The sequence below is a fragment of the Medicago sativa genome, chromosome 5, assembly GCF_051527215.1.
Source record: "Medicago sativa cultivar Bolivia chromosome 5, Bolivia_mono, whole genome shotgun sequence".
Lineage (NCBI taxonomy): Eukaryota > Viridiplantae > Streptophyta > Magnoliopsida > Fabales > Fabaceae > Medicago > Medicago sativa.
In genome coordinates, this window is record NC_140753.1 from 74,520,358 (window position 1) to 74,539,871 (window position 19,514).

Genomic DNA, 19,514 nt, shown 5'->3' on the forward strand with positions numbered 1-19,514 from the left:
TTCCAGAAAAATAAATAATATTATAAGGATCTCTCCCAAAAAAAATTAGATATTTTTTACCAATACATGACTAAAATATGAACTTTTATATTTTTGACGGTAAAAAATCATATTTAATTTATGTTTTGTTAAAAAATTCTAATTTTCTTTTGAGTAAATTTTACAATATTCTATACATTTCTGTACAATTTCATTAAAAAATTCAAAAAATTTCTTAAAAGTAGGGACCAAAAGTAGTGATTGAAAATTTTACTGGGACTAAAAGTTGAAGGAATTTTTTAGAGAAACTAAAACGAAAATTGGTATATTTATAGGAACCATCCTAAAAAAAATTAAGGACTAAAATTAAACAAAATCTTAGGAACTTAACTTAAAAATCACAAGTTTTGTTGAGACTAAAAACACAATAATTTGAAAATTAGCCAATACATGAAAATTATCTTAGAGAAACAACAAATGATAAAATTTGAAAATAGCTATTTAGAAAAATTGGGCAAAATGCTTTTCAAGACACCAATTTTATCCATAATTGACCGTTTACAAAATAGATTAATAATGTCTTTTATGATCTAAACAAATATGTTATTTGCAAGAAACTCATTTTCCATTTAATATGTCTGTGACTATTTTTTTCGATAATTTTTATTGTTGAAAAAGTTTTCTCTATAATTATTGTTGAGACCGGAAGTACCAAACCGATAAAGATAAATCTATCAATCACGTAGTAATTTTTTTATCTTAATTATGCTAATTTTAGACAACTAAACTTGTTTGAAGTAGTTTAATGTTTATTATTTGAGGCAGCCAAATATAAATACATATCAACCAATTTTTTTTTTCTTTTAGGTAGCCAAGGCTACCCTTCTTCATGATGGGTTGCTCTCCTGGGTAGGTACCTTCAAACGGAGGACAAAATATCACAGCTTCCTCCGTCTAGTCCAAAAGAATGTCTCATTTTAGTATGTTATTTTACTATATTAATGCTTCTTTTTCTATAAGTGCGCCTACCTATATATTACTTTTTTTTTTCCTTCAATTTTTTCTAATTTTTTTTCTTTCTATTAACACTAATGAAAGATAACTTTGTAAAATACTCTAGACATAAAATATTGTTCAAATATCATGGTTCCTATTCGATAGCATATAAATCTCCCAAATATGAACATCTATGTAGCTACACCATTGCTTTATGGACTAGTTTAGTTTCTTGAATCAATAATTACATAATGATTTCCCAGATGAAAGTGATCCGCAATTGTCTCACAACTTGCAACTTGCAAAGCAACTCGCAATTGTCCCTAAAAAAAAACTTGCAACTTTTTTTATTGCTAATTGGATTTGTTATTTTAATAAAAAACAACAATTTTTTTTTTTTTTTGAATATAATAAAAAAAAAAAAAAAAAAAAACAACAATTGGGTTTGGGTTGACTTATTCCCATTTATAAAAAATAAATACACTTTCATGAATCATCATGTAATTAAAATAATTCCCATTGTTTTGTCATATCCATAAAGTTATACTACTAGTAAAGGACGAAAGGATTAAATGTTTGAATTTTGGCAGAACTGAAAAGATGCTTTACAAAGACAAACATCGTCTTCTAAAAGTAGAAGTTCAGAGTTCTCCTCATCCTCTTGGTTGCCACTATGATTTGATCGATGTGTACTGATAAATTAAACCAAAATAAGGGAGAACAAATATTCACATTTGAAAAACTGAACTCATTTTTTTTTTTTTTTTTTTTTTTTATTGGTCAAACAAACATACATTAATTAGGTCTCAACCGTAAGGACAAAAAGGAGTGTTGTTTGTTAGGCTTTAGAACTGTTGTTTAGGACTTAAGTCAATATGCTCGAATACAATAATAGACTTTACGGGATATTAATGCTTTCAATTGTTGTTATGTCAAACTCTTTTTCATGGATTTCACGAACTCTTTTGTAAGCAATTGAAAAATCAAGGCTTTCATTAAAGGGGTCAGAATTCCATCTCTTTGCTGGTTATTTCTCTTCTTTGGTATGTATGGTTTTTACTTCCTTGCTCATTAAAGGTAGAGGGAGGAAGGGTCTTTTGCTCATTTGGCACACTTGTTTTGCCTGAATTGCAAGTAATCGTTGAGTGAATAAATGTGGCATCATTAGATAGTTCTTTTAAGGGGGGCATTATCTATTTTTTGAACTTCATGTTTTGATAGTTGCTTTACCATGTATTTTGGAAAATATTGGCTGATCCAGTTGGCTCTTGATCTTCTTGCACTTCATAATCTTTAAGTTCATCAAGACACCGCTTGGAATATCCGTAGTTTACCTAAAAAACAGCAACTGAAAGCCTTGATTCTTCAATTTCTTCGAGAAGAGTTTATGAAATTTGGTATCATCCATGACGATTTTGAATCCCTCACCAATAATGCTATTGAATCCATAATAGAGTAACAAATATCTAACCTGCAAAAACTTATAAAAACATTGTAGCAGCCCAGGGATTGTATCGTTAACTCCACAATCTTTTGAATGATTTTAGCTTAAAATCTATGAAATTAAGCATCAATTATTACCTATAATTCATAAACACTATTCACTTTGAGTTCTATTACTTTCAATCAAAATTTATTACTTCACTATAAATAATGAATTTAAGCAAACTTAACTAATATCAGTGATTGGATTGAAACCGAAAATCAAAACTTAATCTAACTTAAAATTTCTTCATGATTAACAAAGTGACCTTCAAAATTTAATTGGAAACACTAATCCCCGCTAACCATTATCATCTGCCGATAAGCAAACAAAAATGATTAATAGACACTCATACACCTCTAGCTTTCCAATGGTTATTGTTATTGGTGGATGATCAGTCAATAGCATTATTCTTCATATTGCAATTGAAGAGATAACAAGTCCGTTTGGTTCAATGGGAAATCGCAGATTAAGTTTTTCTACAATTTTAGGGAGAAAAGTAAGCTATTTTTTTCAAGATTTTAACACCTTTGGATTCTAGAATCCAAACTGAAAACAAGTGTTTTTAACGCATTTAATTTTCGGGATCCATACATCTTATTTCCATGCTTCAAACCCTTCTTCTATCAAAAATAAATTTCATATTTTTTTTAATGATTTTTTAGCACAAAAGAGGCTCGAAGCATGTAAATGAGGTGTTTAAATCCAAAAATTCGAATAACTCGGTTTTATATATTTTTATCAATAAATTACTAGCATAATAGGGGTTGGAAGCATGTAAAAAGAGGTGTTCATATTATAAATTTTGAATTACTTTTAAACTCTTTTGCTCCATTTAGATTCAAGAATCGAAACATGTAAAATTTCTAAAGAAAAATAGTTAGTCACGGTATAACCACATCTAAAATAATCATGGTTATTTGTTTTCTCTTTGGAAATGACAGAAAAACACATTTCAAATTTTATAATAAAAAATTCAGACTTAATTTTGGGTTTTTAAAGAGCCCACAAAAAGGATGATGCTATAAGAAATTATGTACTTCTATAGCGTAGTCAATGCCGTGGGATGCAATGTCAGAACTTTTTTATTTCCCAAATGAAAGTGGATAGTACTTGCAACTTTATATTGTTTTCTTTTTGCAAATAGCAACTTTTTATTGTTTAATGCTATTTGAATTTGTTATTCTAATAAAGAAGAAACCAATATTGCTTGGGTTGATTTCTACTACTATACTATAAAAAGAGTTGTTCATATTATAGAATTTAAATTACTTTTGTTCCATTCAGATTCTATAATTCAAACATGTTAAAATTATGAAGAAAAACAGTTAGTCGTGGACCTCGTGGTAGAACCACGTTTAACTAAAACAATAATGGCTATTTGTTTTCTCTTTGAAATGACAGAGGAATATATTTCAAATTTTAAAATAAAAAATTCAGACTTAATTTTGTACTTAAATAGTTTAGTCAATGTTGTGGGATGCAATGTCAGAACCTTTTTATTTACCGAATGAAAGTGATAGTAGTTGCAACTTTATATTGTTTTTTTACAAATAGCAACTTTTTATTGTTTAATGCTATTTGGACTTTTTTTTTTTATTTGGTACAATGCTATTTGGACTTGTTATTCAAACAAAGAACAAGTCATCTTTGCTTGGGTTGACTTCTACTACTATACACCCTCAGGTCACTATTATAAGCAAAAAACTACTTTTTAGATTCATTCATTAAATAATATATGTGGTCTTTATTATAAACCACATACATCATTTAATGAATGAATCTAAAATGTAGTTTTTTGCTTATAATAGTGACCGGAGTGTGTACTATAAAAAGAAGTGTACATATTATAGAATTTAAATTACTTTTAAATTACTTCTGTTCCATTCAGATACTAGAATCCAAACATGTAAAATTTATGAAGAAAAATAGTTAGTCACGGTAGAACCACATTTAACTAAAACAATCATGGTTATTTGTTTTTTCTCTCAAAAAAAAATCATGGTTATTTGTTTTCTCTTTGAAAATGACAAAAAAACACATTTCAAATTTTAAAATAAAAAATCCAGACATAATTTTGGCTTTTTAAAGAGCCCACTAAAAGGACGAGGCTATAAGAAATTATGTATTTATATAACTTGGTCAATGGCGTGGGATGGGATGCAATGTCAGAACTTTTTTATTTCGCAAATGAAAGTGATAATACTTGCAACTTTATATTGTTTTTTCGCTAATAGCAACTTTTTCTTGTTTAATGCTATTTGGATTTGTTATTCTAATAAAGAACAACTAGGCATTGCTTGCTCGTGTTGACTTCTACTACATATATATACTTACTATAAAAAAAAGGTACTCCATCAAAATTTTATAATTATTATCGGTTAAACTTATAATCTTTTTAATTTTATGGGTTCAATCGTCATTTTGTATAATAAAAAACTAATTTATTATTTTTTGAAAATTTATTTATTTTTGTTTATCTTTTAAGCGTAACTAACTCCCCTATGTCGTCATTTTGCACATTTATCGTGATTTTGTGTTTATCACTTTCCAAACCTTGCTAATTTCGTATTTTAATTTTTTTGTTAATCACTTCCAATCCTAACTAATTTCCTATATTTTTAAAATAAACAAGCCAATTTATTAACATGAGTACCGATGAGTTTGTTTGCAAATTTAATTTTTTTGAAGTGACGAATAAACTAACAAAACTTTTAAACAAACGAACAAACCTTTAATAGCGAGCAATAAAATTTACTAATAGTCATATGGTGAAACACTAAACAAACCTTTTTTTTTATTGCTTCCAAGTCTAAAACTAATTCCATATATTTTCCAAATAAATAAGCCGATTAATTTCCTCTTTCTTCTCTTTATTATTCAATTCCATTTAATATATATATAATTTTGTTTATCACTTCCAATCCTAAAACTAATTCCCTTTATTTTTTCAATTAAAAAAGCCAATTTGTTTCTTTCTTCTCCTTATCATCTGATTCCCTTCATTTTATATACTTAATTAATTTTTATTAGTTTACCACTTCCAAGCCTAAAACTAATGCTCAATATTTCCACTACTACTACTACTACTACTACTACTATACAAAAACTAATATATTCCTTTTTTGAAAAATAATTATTTTTGGTTTATATACCAAGCTTAACTAATTCCCTTTATATCATAATTTTGCATATTTATCACTTCCAAGTCTAACTGATTCCCTATATCGTCATTTTGCGTTTACCACTATAAGAAAATCAATTGTCAGCAAAATTTCATAATTAATCTCGGTTAAACTCATAATGTTCTTAATTTTATTGGCCTAATGGTTATTTTACAAATGAAAAACTAATTTGTTATGAAATAAATTAAGAAAAACTAATTATTCCCATAGGACAACAATTTTTTCTCATCTCTTATGTCATAGATATAGGAAAACAGTTTATGCTGATCTCTTTTAATCTCACTAATTCACATATAAAATAAAATAAAATAAAAAATATGTAATATAAACACTATATTAATATTGATGTTTTAAAAATAGTCATGCGTTTTCAAAATTTTATCATATCGATTTGATTTTATCATATTAAAACATAAAAATTTGAGAAATGTTAGGGTCACACCCACTAACACTCTCTTTTAACACACCCAATAAGAATTAGCTATATGTCCCATTTTCTTAATTCAATTTACTTGTAACCTGCTCATCCTGTTTCTAAATGTTTAATTTTTTTTGGAGAGAGAAAGAGAAAAAAGAAAAAGAAAAAGAAAAAGAAGAGAGAGAAGAGTGTTGAGAAACAACATGGATGAGTTTGGATCTGAACAAGTCTTCATTTAGAATTTAACATAAGCCATAAACATCACTATCCTTGAATAACAATGAATTAACGTTTCAAACTTTCAATCAATTGGTGAATACAGAAAGAAAAAAAGCAGACAATTTTTAGCAGTTTCATTGGAAATTTTATGATATCGTGGATGATGATGATTTTTAATAAAGGGACAATGCATTTTAACCTTAATTGCTTGTTCGGTGTACTTCAATCTTCAAATCCCAAACTTCAGAACATAACAGCACAATCAAGTTATATCTATTTAGGGTTTCTGGAAATGAAAGAATAAGCCACAAAACCCTTTCTCATCAATACATGGATTTGGAAAAATAAAGCTTTGTTAAATGTAAAAAGAGCAAAACTTTCATTTCTTATTCTTAATATCACTATGGAATTTGTTAAATTTCCTCTTTGATTGATTTTAATCTGAAGATATATGGAGAATGGGTGGTGGGTGATGTTGGATGTGGGTGGAATTTGCCCCAAAATGATTCAGAGAGAAGAGAGAAAGAAAGGTCAAATTTTTTTGAGAAAATTGGAGAAGAGTGGGTCGCATGTTTTTTTTTTTTATCGGGAAAATTGAAGAAGAGAGAAACATGATGAGCAGGTTACAAGTAAATTAAATTAAAAAAATGGGACATATGGCTTATTTTTATTGGGTGTGTTAAAAGAGAGTGTTAGTGGTGTGACCCTAGCATTTCTCTAAAAATTTACTTACGAAAATATAAACACATAAAATCTGCAACAAGTGCAGTGCAAATATTTAAAGGTGTTTTGAACATAAAATAAAATATATTTAATATAAACACTATATTAATGTCAATTTTTTTTTTTTGAAGAAATTAATGTTGATATGTTAAAAATAATCATAAGTTTTCAAAATTTGCTCATATCGACACATAAAAAATGGCTACCGCACATATAAGCACATAAAATCCGCTATGGGCGCGGTTGTAATATGTAACGGTGTTTTGCAAATAAAATAAAAAATATTTAATATAAACTCTATATTAATTTTGATATTTTGAAAATAGTGACGAGTTTTCAAAACTTTATCATATTGGTACATACATTTTGCCTCTGTATATAAACACATAAGATTGGCAACGGACGCAGTTTAAATATGTAACAGTGCTTTGCATATAAAATAACAAAATAGTTATACTCAGATACCTCATGGGAAATGTGAGTAGAGAAAATTATTATCAATATTAGTTTGTTTATTTTGCAAATGTCTGTTTGCTGATATGTGTTCATGCTGAACTGTTGAGGATATCTCGCATTTGGTTCGTTGCTATTCACTATTTTATTTTCATTCTAGCTTTCCAATTGTTATTGGTGCATGATCATTCAATAGCATTATTCTTGATATTGCAATTGAAGAGATAACAAGTCTATTTGGTTCAATGGGAAATTGTAGATTAAATTTTTCCACAATTTTAGGGAGAAAGTTTAGCCACGTTGAAATGTGCTAGCTAATTTGTCAAGATTTTAACATCTTTGGATTCTAGAATCCAAACCGAAAACAAGTGTTGCCACACATTTAAATTTTAGGATCCAAACACCTTATTTACATGCTTCAAACCTTTCTTGAATCAAAAATAAATTTCATATTTTTTTTTTCTTAAATTTTTAGCACAAAAGAGGTTCGAAGTATGTAGATGACGTGTTCAAATCTAAATATTTGAATGACTCGGTTTATATATGTTTTTTCTCCATAAATTACTAGCATATGAGAGGTTCAAACATGTAAAAAGAGTTTATATTATAAAATTCAAATTACTTTCGTTCTATTCATGTAAAATTTCTGAAGAAAGACAATTAGTCACGGTAAAACCGCAGCTAAAACAATCATGATTATTTGTTTTCTCTTTGAAAATGACGGCAAAACATTTCAAAATAAAAAAAAAAAAATCAGACTGAATTTTGAGTTTCTAAAGAGCGCCCAAAAAGGATGATGCTATAAGAAATTATGTACTTATATAGCCTAGTCAATGCCGTGGGATGCAATGTCAGAATTTTTTAACATTTCCCAAATGAAAGTGATAGTACTTGCAACTTTGTATTGTTTTTCCTTTAATAGTTGATGTAATTAATGTGATGGAACAATTGAATTGTTCATCTCATCGTAATGTTTACGAACCACTTGGCCACTTTTTAACCAAAACTTACGTGGACCTTAAGATAGTGTCAATTATATATAGATGAAGAAAGTAAACTATGACCTCAAGTTACTAGACAATCATTCAAACTTCACTCCTTTCAGGTTTCAAGCTAATACTTTCTGCTTGCTGCAAATATGTGTGAGTTCAATTTCTTCCACTTCAATTCTCTTCTTTATTTGTTTCATATAATGCTCAACAAAAGTATAATCATAACTCTGAATTTTTATTTTGTCATAAGTTAATCTCTAAACAAAGCTGAAACTATGCTGATTTATATGTTTCTATTAATAAATATTTGCAGCTGGAAGAAAACCCTATGCTGTTGCTCAATATGGTTGTCTTATTGTAACTCATGCGGTAAAGAAGGCGGTAGAGGAAGTTGATGGAAATAAATGTCTATCTGATTGGTTTGGCAAAGGCTATATGAAAGTTGAAAGACAAAAGAACAAACTCATTTCAAATCGTGATCGTGTGCGTGCAAAAGTTGATGCAATTGATCGTAAAATTGAAAAGGTCAGAGATGTTGTGTTTGAGTGGCTAAAAAAAACAGACATACTCATACAAGAAATGGAGAATCTTACAATACAATCAAAACCACCATCATGGATTGAATTTAAAAATTTGCAGGAAAAAATAAAAGAACTAAATAAGAAATGTAATTTTGATTCATTTTCAACTACAATTCCAAGTTTAAAGCACTTCTCTCTAGGAAATAATTTCGAGTGTTTCAAGTCAACGGAGAAGGCTTCTGATGAGCTTTTGGAGGCACTGCAAGATGATAATTGTTGCATAATTGGATTGTACGGTAGGCGTGACTGTGGTAAAACTACATTGGTGAAAGTAATGGGTCAGAAAGTCCAATATTTGAATAATTTTTATGAGATATTATTTGTCAATGTGACCAAAAACCCAAATATCACATCAATGCAAGATGAAATTGCTGACTCCTTGAATATAAGATTTGATAGAAACAGTGAAGCTGGAAGAGCCAGAAGAATATTATCCACAATAGAAAATATGGATTGTCCAATACTTGTGATCTTTGATGATGTTCGGACAAAATTTGACCTACAAGATGTAGGAATTCCTTGTAATAGTAATCAATGCAAGGTCCTTTTGACCACACGTCGCAAAAAATATTGTGACTTAATGCATTGTCAAAGGGAGATTCAACTTCATTCCTTATCTACCGAGGAAGCTTCGACTTTGTTTGAAAAACATTCAGGCATTCTCGACGAGGATCACTCCTCCTCATTTGACTTATTTAATGTGGCATGTGAAGTTGCTTTTGAGTGTGATAGGTTACCTGGAAAAATTATTAAGGTAGGGTCTTCCTTAAGAAGTAAACCAATGGAGGAATGGAAAAAATCACTAGACAATTTGAGACATTCAACAGCTCAATGGCAGATGTTCCTCAGTTTTAGAGGGACAGATACTCGCTACTCTTTTACAGGTAGTCTTTTTCAAGCTTTATGCCAAGGGGGATTCAAGACTTTCATGGATGATGAAGGACTGCACACTGGAGACCGAATTTCACCTTCTCTTAGAAATGCAATCGAAGCATCAAGACTTTCGATTATTGTTTTGTCTGAAAACTATGCAAGTTCCCCATGGTGCCTTGATGAACTTGTGAAAATTCTTGAATGTAGAAAATTGAATAATCAATTAGTTTGGCCAATCTTTTACAAAGTAGAGCCATCAGACATACGACATTTGAGAAATGGTTATGGCAAAGCCATGGCTCAACATGAAAACAAATTTGGAATCAACTCGGAGAGAGTACAAAAATGGAAGTCAGCTTTGCTTGAAGTTTCTAATTTGTCTGGAAAGACTTACACGACCGGGTATGAATATGAATTCATCCAAAAGATCGTGGAAGATGCCAATCATATTAAAAGTTGTTTGCAAATAACAAGCATATAGATTTAGACTAGATAGAAGATGTCAATCATATTGAAAATTGATTTGCTCTGCAATTGATTTTGGATTTTGGAACAATCTAAACGATGGTTCTTATGTCAAGGATCTAACAATGGTCCTTATTTTTTTTCTTCATAAATTTGCTTTGTAAATTGTATATATTATTCCTTAATAGTCTCTCTTGTAACTAGATTGAATTGCCTCATTTATTACAGGATTGAATTACCTCTTGTAAATTAATAGATTTACCAAATTGTATTTTGAGAAAGAATATATATTGATCCTTAATAGTTATCATCCCTATGCCAATTCCAAAAGGCATGATTAGCGTTTATAATCTTCAGCTGACAGTGACCAAAACTGGCTTCACGGAATTTTGAACATCTTGTTTGTGGATTTATGTACTTGTAAACAACAATGATGTAATAATAAAGGCTACATGCATACCGATAAACAACCTTAATAGTTATATCGACAAATTTCAGACATTAACCAATTCAGATAACAAAATTTCATGTGTCTGGCATATATTACTTGTATGAGCTAAGCCTCCTCGGTTTCCACTATCGCCTATAGTTATATGGACGATGCCAAAAGGATCCAATCTTCCATTAAATTTTCATTAAATAGTGCTTAGAAATTAAAATAAAGGCTAAATTATACTCCATCCGTCCCTTAATGTAACCTCCCTTTACTTTTTTCACATTTCTTAAGAAAAGCTGTCAGTGTAATTATTATGTCTGTTTTGTGTGTTAATATTACCATATTGTCCTTTGTTTGTATATGTATTAAATTTGACTTTTTAAATTTCAAGATAAGTTAGTAGTATTAATTAAGGGTATGTTTAGAAAAATAATAATAATAAATGCATCTAGTAATTTGAAAAGGGGTTTAAATTTAGGGACAAAAATAAAGTCAAATGGGTGGTTAGATATAAGGACGGAGGGAGTAAAAGGAGTACCGAATGTTCATAAGCATGAACATGACCAGCAAGAACTAAGTCGACACTGGAAGCATAAAGCAATGGCTCCGTGACTGCCATCATATCATCCTCTGCACCTTGGTGAGCCTTGTTACTATTATACCACCTCGCAATAGATTTCTCGTCCATGTTTGTTAACAAAGACCTGTTTGGATTGCCTTATTTGAATCTATCTACTAGCATAAACACTTGTGAGACTTTTTGGTAGAGTTTATGAAAAGAGCTTATGACATTTCATAAGTTGTTTCAACAAATTTCCATAATCTCTCCAAGTTACCTTATGGAAGCAGCTTATAACTTATATGAAAAACAATTTGGCTTGTTTTTTCTTTTGTTAAAGAAATAACCAAGGAAATGTCAAATGTGCCTGTTTTAGTCCATAGTTTGGACATATAATGTTGTATTTTGTTCTTTTGTTTGTATCTTGGAAAAATTCTTGTGTGATCTCTAACCCAACACATCATTCTTGCACTTAACCAATAAAAATATGACACATATTAATAAAATTAAAAAAAGTGATTTAATTAATTAAGAAGTGGAAACATGAGAAATAAAAATAATTGTCTCTTTCTTCAGCCATGGTTTTGTGTTCTCTCCCTAACAATGGTGAAACCCAGTCGCACACCTCCGCCGAGTTTTGACTCTTCCTCACTGTACTCTCATCTCGCTCCTTTTATCTCTCTCTCTCTCTCTCTCTCTCTCTCTCTCTCTCTCTCTCTCTCTCTCTCTCTCTCTCTAAATCATTCTCTTATATGCATCCTGCAGTTTCAGGAATTACAGTCGATGTATTCCTCATAAGAGATGGAGAAGGTAGATGCTGATTTTCAGTTCAAATGGGTTGAATTTTTTAACATAAAATTGAAATCAAAACGTGATGTAGAGAAATTAAAATCCAAACTGGTAGATGTTGATTTTCCTCTTTTAACTAATCGATGAATTTCCAACCAACAAAGGAAATCTAATCTAATAAAAATCCAATTTGCAGAAATTATGAGGATTCTTATAAACTGGACGGTGGTGTTGATCAAAGCAAGTGGAGAGAGAAGATTGAAGAGAGAGAAATCTTAAAAAATAATAAGAAAGAAAAATTGATTTTAATTATTTTAATGATGTGTTGAGTTTTAATTGGTTGGGCGTAAGAATGATGTGTTGAGTTAGAGTTCACCCAACAATTTCTCCGTATCTTGTTCCTTTGTTCCTTGACTACTCACATCTTGTGGTGGGTTTGAAGCCAATAAAATTATTAGCCGATTAAAAATGAAATAAAATGCCGTTAGTTATGATTGAGTAAATATTGCCAATTCATTGTCGTATTTTTTTTTTCTTCTTCTTTCCAGCCAACAAATTTAGAATCAACAAAGAATGGTAGACATTCATCTGAGTCTAGATGCCACCTTGAGCATCATTGAAGCAACATCATTAGGGAATACTTAGATATTTTATGGACATCTTATTCTAATACAATTGTTTTAAATGTTTTAAATGTTCACCCACTAGTGTTTCGATTTTTGAATGTTTAAACTTCAAACTACATGCTTTATCTATTGTTTTTAATTAAGTTGATGTATGGAATGATGTTTTTTTTTGAGAGATGTATGGAATGATTTTGTTACTCTTAATGAATTATATGAACGCGATTTACTTATGTATAGTTATATATTTTTTTACATTTTAAGTCTTTATTAACATTTTGCTTAAAAAAAAAAGTCTTTATTAACATATTTATTTGAGATTGTAATAAAAAATATTTTAAAAAAATTTAAATCAGACATTTGCGACAATTTAAACCGTCGCAAGTCCCTTCAAAACAGTATGAAAGCGCTTCCTTTACGACCGTTGGGAACCGTCGCAGTAACCTCTGTTGGAACTTGTGTTGGGGGTCTGCTGCAATAACTTGACCAAGAAGATGATGAAGATGAATACGATGAAGTGTGCACATAAATTCCAAAGATTTGTTGTATATCTTGATTGTTGGGAAGATGCTGTTGTACTTGAAACCTGAAAAGATTAATGGTTATGCATGCAAACTCAAAGCGTATGGGGTTGCCATACTAACCTTTAGGTTCGATTCGCCCCCACCAATAACTGTATATTGGATGCAATAAGGAATGACCGGCGAATCCCCTTCAGGATACTATGAGTTCCTTGACGTGTATTGCACAACCACACCAAGCGTATCTCCTAACAGTATTTTACAGATTTATGGTTCCAGCAATTCACTCATGCATTAGAGAATTGATGGATGATTTAGAGTAAGAGAATGATGGAGAATTATGTTGTTGTTCTTTTTTTGTGTTTCCAACTAATGCCCAAATGCCAAGCATTTATAGTGCATTATATGACCCTTCATATGAGAGAAAACACCCCTTTGATTTGAAACAATGTTATGGTTCATTAAACATCCCTTTGTCAAAGGTTATAATCATATACACTTGAATCAATGCAAAGGTTCATTAAGCACCCTTTTGCCAAAGGTTATAATCATATACATTTGAATCAATGCAAATGTTCATTAAGCATCTCTTTGCGAAAAGTTCCAATGTATATGAATGATTCCCATGAAGAGTTACAACTTTTGATTTAAAGTGATTCCATTATTTTGGAAATCACCAACAACCTCTATGACAGCTTTTATGATGTTTTCTGAACCGTCGCAATATGCTATAGAGACACCAATTTCGCCGACCATTGAGAAACCGTCGCAAATGACCATATGCAACCTTTAAAACCGTCGCAATCCATGATTTTAAGGGTCTTCAAATATATTTTTACTTGTAGTGAAATTGTGCATTACACAGAAAGCGAAATCTGTGAAGAATGAATACCTTCAAATTGAGGACAAAAAAATCATTGTCCCTTCGTCTGAGATTAATTCAGTATAATCCAAAAGATTGTCTCATTTTAGTATGTAATTTTACTATATTAACGAAGCATTAATGCTTCTTTTTCAATTAGTGCAATTTCTCCTTTTCAAATTCTTCTAATTTCTTTTTCTACTAACACAAACGAAAGATAACTTTGTAAAATACTCTATACATAAAATATTGTTCAAATATCATTGTTCCTATTCGATAGCATATAAATATCCCAAATGGGAACACCTATGTAGCAACACCATTGCTTTATGGACTAGTTTAGTAAAATTTTTGAAATTTTACAATAAAAAAACCTGAAGTAAAAATGGGTTAAAGTTTTGTAAGTCCAATAGGAATTAAGTTTCTAGAATCAATAATTATAGCTTTTTGATTTCCCAAATGAAAGTGATCCGCAATTGTCTCACCACTTGCAACTTTTTTACTGCTAATTGGAATTGTTATTCTAATTTTTTTTTTTGGTCAAGCTGTTATTCTAATTAAGAACAACAATTGGGCCTGGTTGACTTATTCCCATTTATAAAAAAATAAATTTACTTTTATGAATCATCATGTAATTAAAATAAGTGTCTCGTTAAGTAGTGGTTCTGAAACACTTTTTAAGAAATACTCCATCCGTTTTAAAATGAGTGTCGTTTTAGGCTTTGGCACACAGATTAAGAAATGGAATGAAATAATCATTGGATATAACGCTTTTACTAAACTGTCCTTACTTTATTAGAAAAAAGACAAACTTAAAGTTGCATTGAAAATTGTGTGAGAGAAAAGTTTGAGAGGGTAAAGTTGGAAGAAAAAAAATTAAAGTTGTATTGGAAATGTAAAGCGACATTCATTTTGAAACAAATTTTTTTGGCTAAAGTGACACTCATTTTGAAACGGATGGAGTATTCTTTTAAAAAATCAAATATTACAAATTCTAATATAGTAAGTAGATAAATTTTCACAAAATCTTACTATTTAAAGTGTTAAAAGTGCTTTCCCTTAACATTTCCTTTAAAATAATTCCTAATATTTTGTCTAAAATTATACACCCTCCGGTCACAAATATAAGCAAAAAAAAACATCAATCTTTGGTCACAAATATAAGCAAAACTAACAACTTTTACACTGTTATTCCTAATATACCCTTTTTAAATTCAAGTGTGGTTTTCAACATAAGCCACAACTCTTGGAATACAAGTACACGTACATGTTTCCCATAACAGCTTTCATTAATGCATTCATTTAAATTCTCCACAAGTTTAGCTCTTGCTGTACCCAATATAAAAACCCATTTTTTCTTCCTCTAATTTTCAGTCTTCTATCGCCCTGTATACATCTTCTTTTCAACTAAAAAAAAAAAACCACAATAGTTATTGACAGTACCTGGAATGAGTTTTTTTTCTTTTTCTTTTGTAATCTGTTATCTTTGGTTAATCCTTCTTTCATAATAAAACTACACCTCTCTTTATAAAATTATTTGTCACGATTATAGTATTTTATTTTCTTTCTTTTACTTATAATTCCTCACCTTTCCAAGGTGACAAATCAAGATAACGATGTTCTCGCTATTATTCTAACAATTGTGCTTTTGGATTATACAACTAATTTTTGTTGTTAAAAAAAGTAGTAAATGAATGATTACTGTTATTTATCTAGCATGGCAACAATGGACTCAAAAAGCATGCATCTTCTCCATTTATACTTTTGGAATCGTGCAAATTTTGCATCCATTCCAGCAATTAGAATTAAACAACATTCTTACTTTAAGATTATACAATTAGTTTATGTTAGTTCAATTGCTTCTCACAATACTTGTAGCGGCAGCTTGATATAGTTTATGTAAGGTTATCTTCATTCTACAATGTCCACTTGACTCCAAAGTCAGTTCGTTATTGTAATGCGTTTGAAATGATGTAATTTGGCAGTTGCTGGCTTCTTTTTAGTATTAATGTGAACATCTCAGTAGAAAATAGAAATAATATTTGGCTTAAAAAAACTAAAATAACAGACTTTTTAACAAAGCAATTGGATCTCAATCGTCAGTGAGTTTCACCAAAAGCCGAAATCTAAATTCGATTCATGGACGAAACAATTTTTTGTTAAACTTTTACTTACTTTTCAGCTGAACTTCAGATTACTAACTTAAAACCAATAAAATAAAGGGTCATGCTAACTTATGTCATAAAAGCACAAGTTAAGAAGCTAAAAATTTAAAAGACAAAATTAATATTGAAAAGATAACTTTTGAAACTTTTAGAGTGTGTTTGGATGGGGTAATATTTTGAGGTAATGTAATGTTTTGAGCGAATTCAAATACTTTGAGGTGAATTCCATTGTTTTGATGATAATTTGAAGAATTATCAAAATGATGGAAATTTATGAAGTATTTTGTCAGGAGAACCAAGTCTTAACGGACTTGTTAGTTCTAATTAAGAACAACTTGGCTTGTCAGGCTTCCCTTATATGAATCATCATGTAATTAAAATTATATTTTGTCATTTTCATAAAATTATTAAAAGAAAAGGATCAAAGAAAAGATAAAAGAGGTGACAACAACAAACCGCGTGAATAATATATTAACATGATTTTTATATGTTTCTAACAATACTGTCCATTGTTAATGTTAAAATTTTAGCATAGCGTCATTATCGAAAATTGTGTATAGTATTACTTAGTGTTCAAACACATAACATGTAGTATCATCTATCTAATAATTCAAACCAATTAGTCTCAACTTCTATCCTTATATACACTTGTTATGTGTTAGCTTGCCGGTTGGCGTTTTCTAACATTACATCATACTAGACACTATAGTTGTGTTGATTAAAGTTTTTTCAGTAATTGAAACTTGAAAAGATTAAAGAGAATCCTTTGGTCATAGCCATGTTGAATGAAGAGGTTGATGGCTGCAGCTACAAGTACGATGTTTTTCTAAGTTTTAGAGGGGAGGACACTTACTGTACCTTTACAGGTAATCTCTATCATGCTTTACGCAACAAGAGAATCAAGACCTTCTTCTTCCCACATCAAATTCAAAATGATCATAATGATGATGAGGAACTTCAACTTGCAACTTCTATTCTCAAGGCAATTCAGGAATCGAGGATTTCAATCGTTGTTCTCTCCGAAAACTATGCATCCTCCACACGTTGTCTGGATGAACTTATGAACATCATTAGGTGTAGGAAGATGCAAAACCAGCTTGTTTGGCCAATCTTTTACAAAGTATATCCCTCAGAAGTAAGGCTTCTGAGTGGTAGGTTTGGTGAAGCCGTGCTAAAGTTAGAAGAAAGGTTTAGAGATTACCCTCACAGCAACAGGATGCAGCAATGGAAGCAAGCTTTGTCTGAAGTCACAGTCATTTCTGGATGGATTTACGAAACTGAGTATGTACTATAATATTCTATACTTTCAAGGTTATGCTCTTTTAAAAATTAGTCCTGTGCTTGAAAAACTCGATAAAAATTTCAATAGTGACTGACATGTTGCCTTTTGAAAGTAGAAGCTTAAAGTTTTCCTCATCCACATGGCTGAGATTGAGAATTTGACTAGCTTGATTGATGTCAGTCAGTTTTGACTTATGACAAATTCAAGGATAGACAAATATATGTGCTTCAAAACTAAATTTGTATTCGCTTTTTCTTGTTTTTGCCAAACCGACATCGATCATATCACAGTCTTAGTAGTAAGGCGAGAGGACTCTAGACTTGTAAACTTTTACTTCCAAGGACCAACTATTAGCAGATCCACCTTGTTTTGTTAGGCTTTAGAACTCTTATATTGTTTATGTTTGCTAATATGCTCGAATGCAGGAATAGTCCATGGTGTATCATCTCAATGGTAAGAGTTTGACTTTGTAACTTCAAGGGACAAAGTTCAAATTCCTCAAGAGTATGTTGTAAAACGTTAATCGGCGTCACTTTAATTAATAATAATTTTTCTCTTCCCCAATTTTTTTAAAAGGATTTGTTCATTCACAGGTACGAGTACCAATTCATCCAAAAGATTGTGGAATTAGCTGTCCAATCGCTACCACGCTATGATGTTTTTCTCAGTTTTTGCGGGGAAGATACTCGCTACTCCTTTACGGGGTTTCTCTATCATGCTTTGAGTAATGAGGAATTCAAGATCTTCATGGATGATGAGGGATTGGAGGGTGGAAACCAAATTTCACAAACTCTTCTCGAAGCAATTGAAAAATCAAGGCTTTCGATTGTTGTTTTGTCTGAAAACTTTGGATATTCCACGTGGTGTCTTGATGAACTAGACAAGATTATCAAGTGCATGAAGACCAAGAATCAATTGGTTTGGCCAATATTTTACAAAATAGAACAATCCGATGTAAGCAATCAAACAAAAATTTATGGCAAAGCCATGACGGCACATGAAGATAGATTTGGAAAGCAGTCTAAGAATGTGCAAAAATGGAGATCGGCTTTGTCAGAAGTTGCCTTATTGACAGGAGGAGATCATATCAAAGAAAATGAGTAAGTACTAGTGATTACTATTAATTAACTTTAGCTTGTATAATGTCTGCTAATACTTTTCATGAGAAACTGTTCTTGCCGTTGACAAATTGAAGATATTGTGTGTTGTTAAAGTTCTGTGTTTAGTTTTAGTGCAGTTTTTTGTTTTGATTGAGAATCTGTTTTTATTAAAGATTAATTTATGAAATGAAATCTGATTGTTAGAATGAAGTAAATGTTGTTGTGCTTTTGCAGGTACGAATATGAATTCATAAAAAAGATAGTGGAAAGGGCCGTTGAAGCTGAAAATCACATGTGATACAAAGTCCTTGCACAAATAGATTTGAGTTCCTATTACATTGAAGCATCATCAAATCAGAAACTAATTTGTTAATTCTCTGCAGGAACTCTTGTGCAGAAGAAGTGAAGTAACTTTTAGGCTTAATTAATGATTTGGTCCCTTAAGTTATTTGTTGGTTACATTTTGGTCTCATAAGTTATTAACGTTACAATTTGGTCCCTTAAGTTATTTGTTGGTTACATTTTGGTCCCATAAGTTATTAACGTTACAATTTGGTCCCTCGACTTATTTTTTGGTTTCGTTTTGGTACCTTAACTCTTCCTCCGTCAACCACTCTGGTCCTTTATGTTATTAGAGTTAAGGGATCAAAACGAAACCAAAAAATAAGCTAAGGGACTAAAACGAAACCAAAAAGTAAGTTAAGAGACCAAATTGTAACGTTAATAACTTATGAGACCAAAATGTAACCAACAAATAACTTAAGAGACCAAATTGTAACGTTAATAACTTATGGGACTAAAATGTAACCA

General features: G+C 30.5%; 2 protein-coding genes across 2 annotated transcripts; both read left to right on the forward strand.

The window, feature by feature from the left end:
• Nucleotides 1-8,523: 8,523 nt before the first annotated feature.
• LOC146924948 (putative disease resistance protein At3g15700) lies at nt 8,524-10,648 on the forward strand. Its single transcript, XM_085709907.1, has 2 exons — nt 8,524-8,598; nt 8,762-10,648. The coding sequence occupies exons 1-2, from the start codon at nt 8,595-8,597 to the stop codon at nt 10,381-10,383; spliced, it is 1,626 nt and encodes a 541-aa protein (XP_085566033.1). The 5' UTR covers nt 8,524-8,594; the 3' UTR covers nt 10,384-10,648.
• Nucleotides 10,649-17,056: 6,408 nt separating this feature from the next.
• Nucleotides 17,057-19,208, forward strand: LOC146924949 (disease resistance protein RUN1-like). Its single transcript, XM_085709932.1, has 3 exons — nt 17,057-17,603; nt 18,198-18,704; nt 18,939-19,208. Exons 1-3 carry the CDS (start codon nt 17,101-17,103, stop codon nt 19,000-19,002), a joined length of 1,074 nt encoding a protein of 357 aa, XP_085566058.1. The 5' UTR covers nt 17,057-17,100; the 3' UTR covers nt 19,003-19,208.
• The last annotated feature ends 306 nt before the right edge of the window (nt 19,209-19,514 follow it).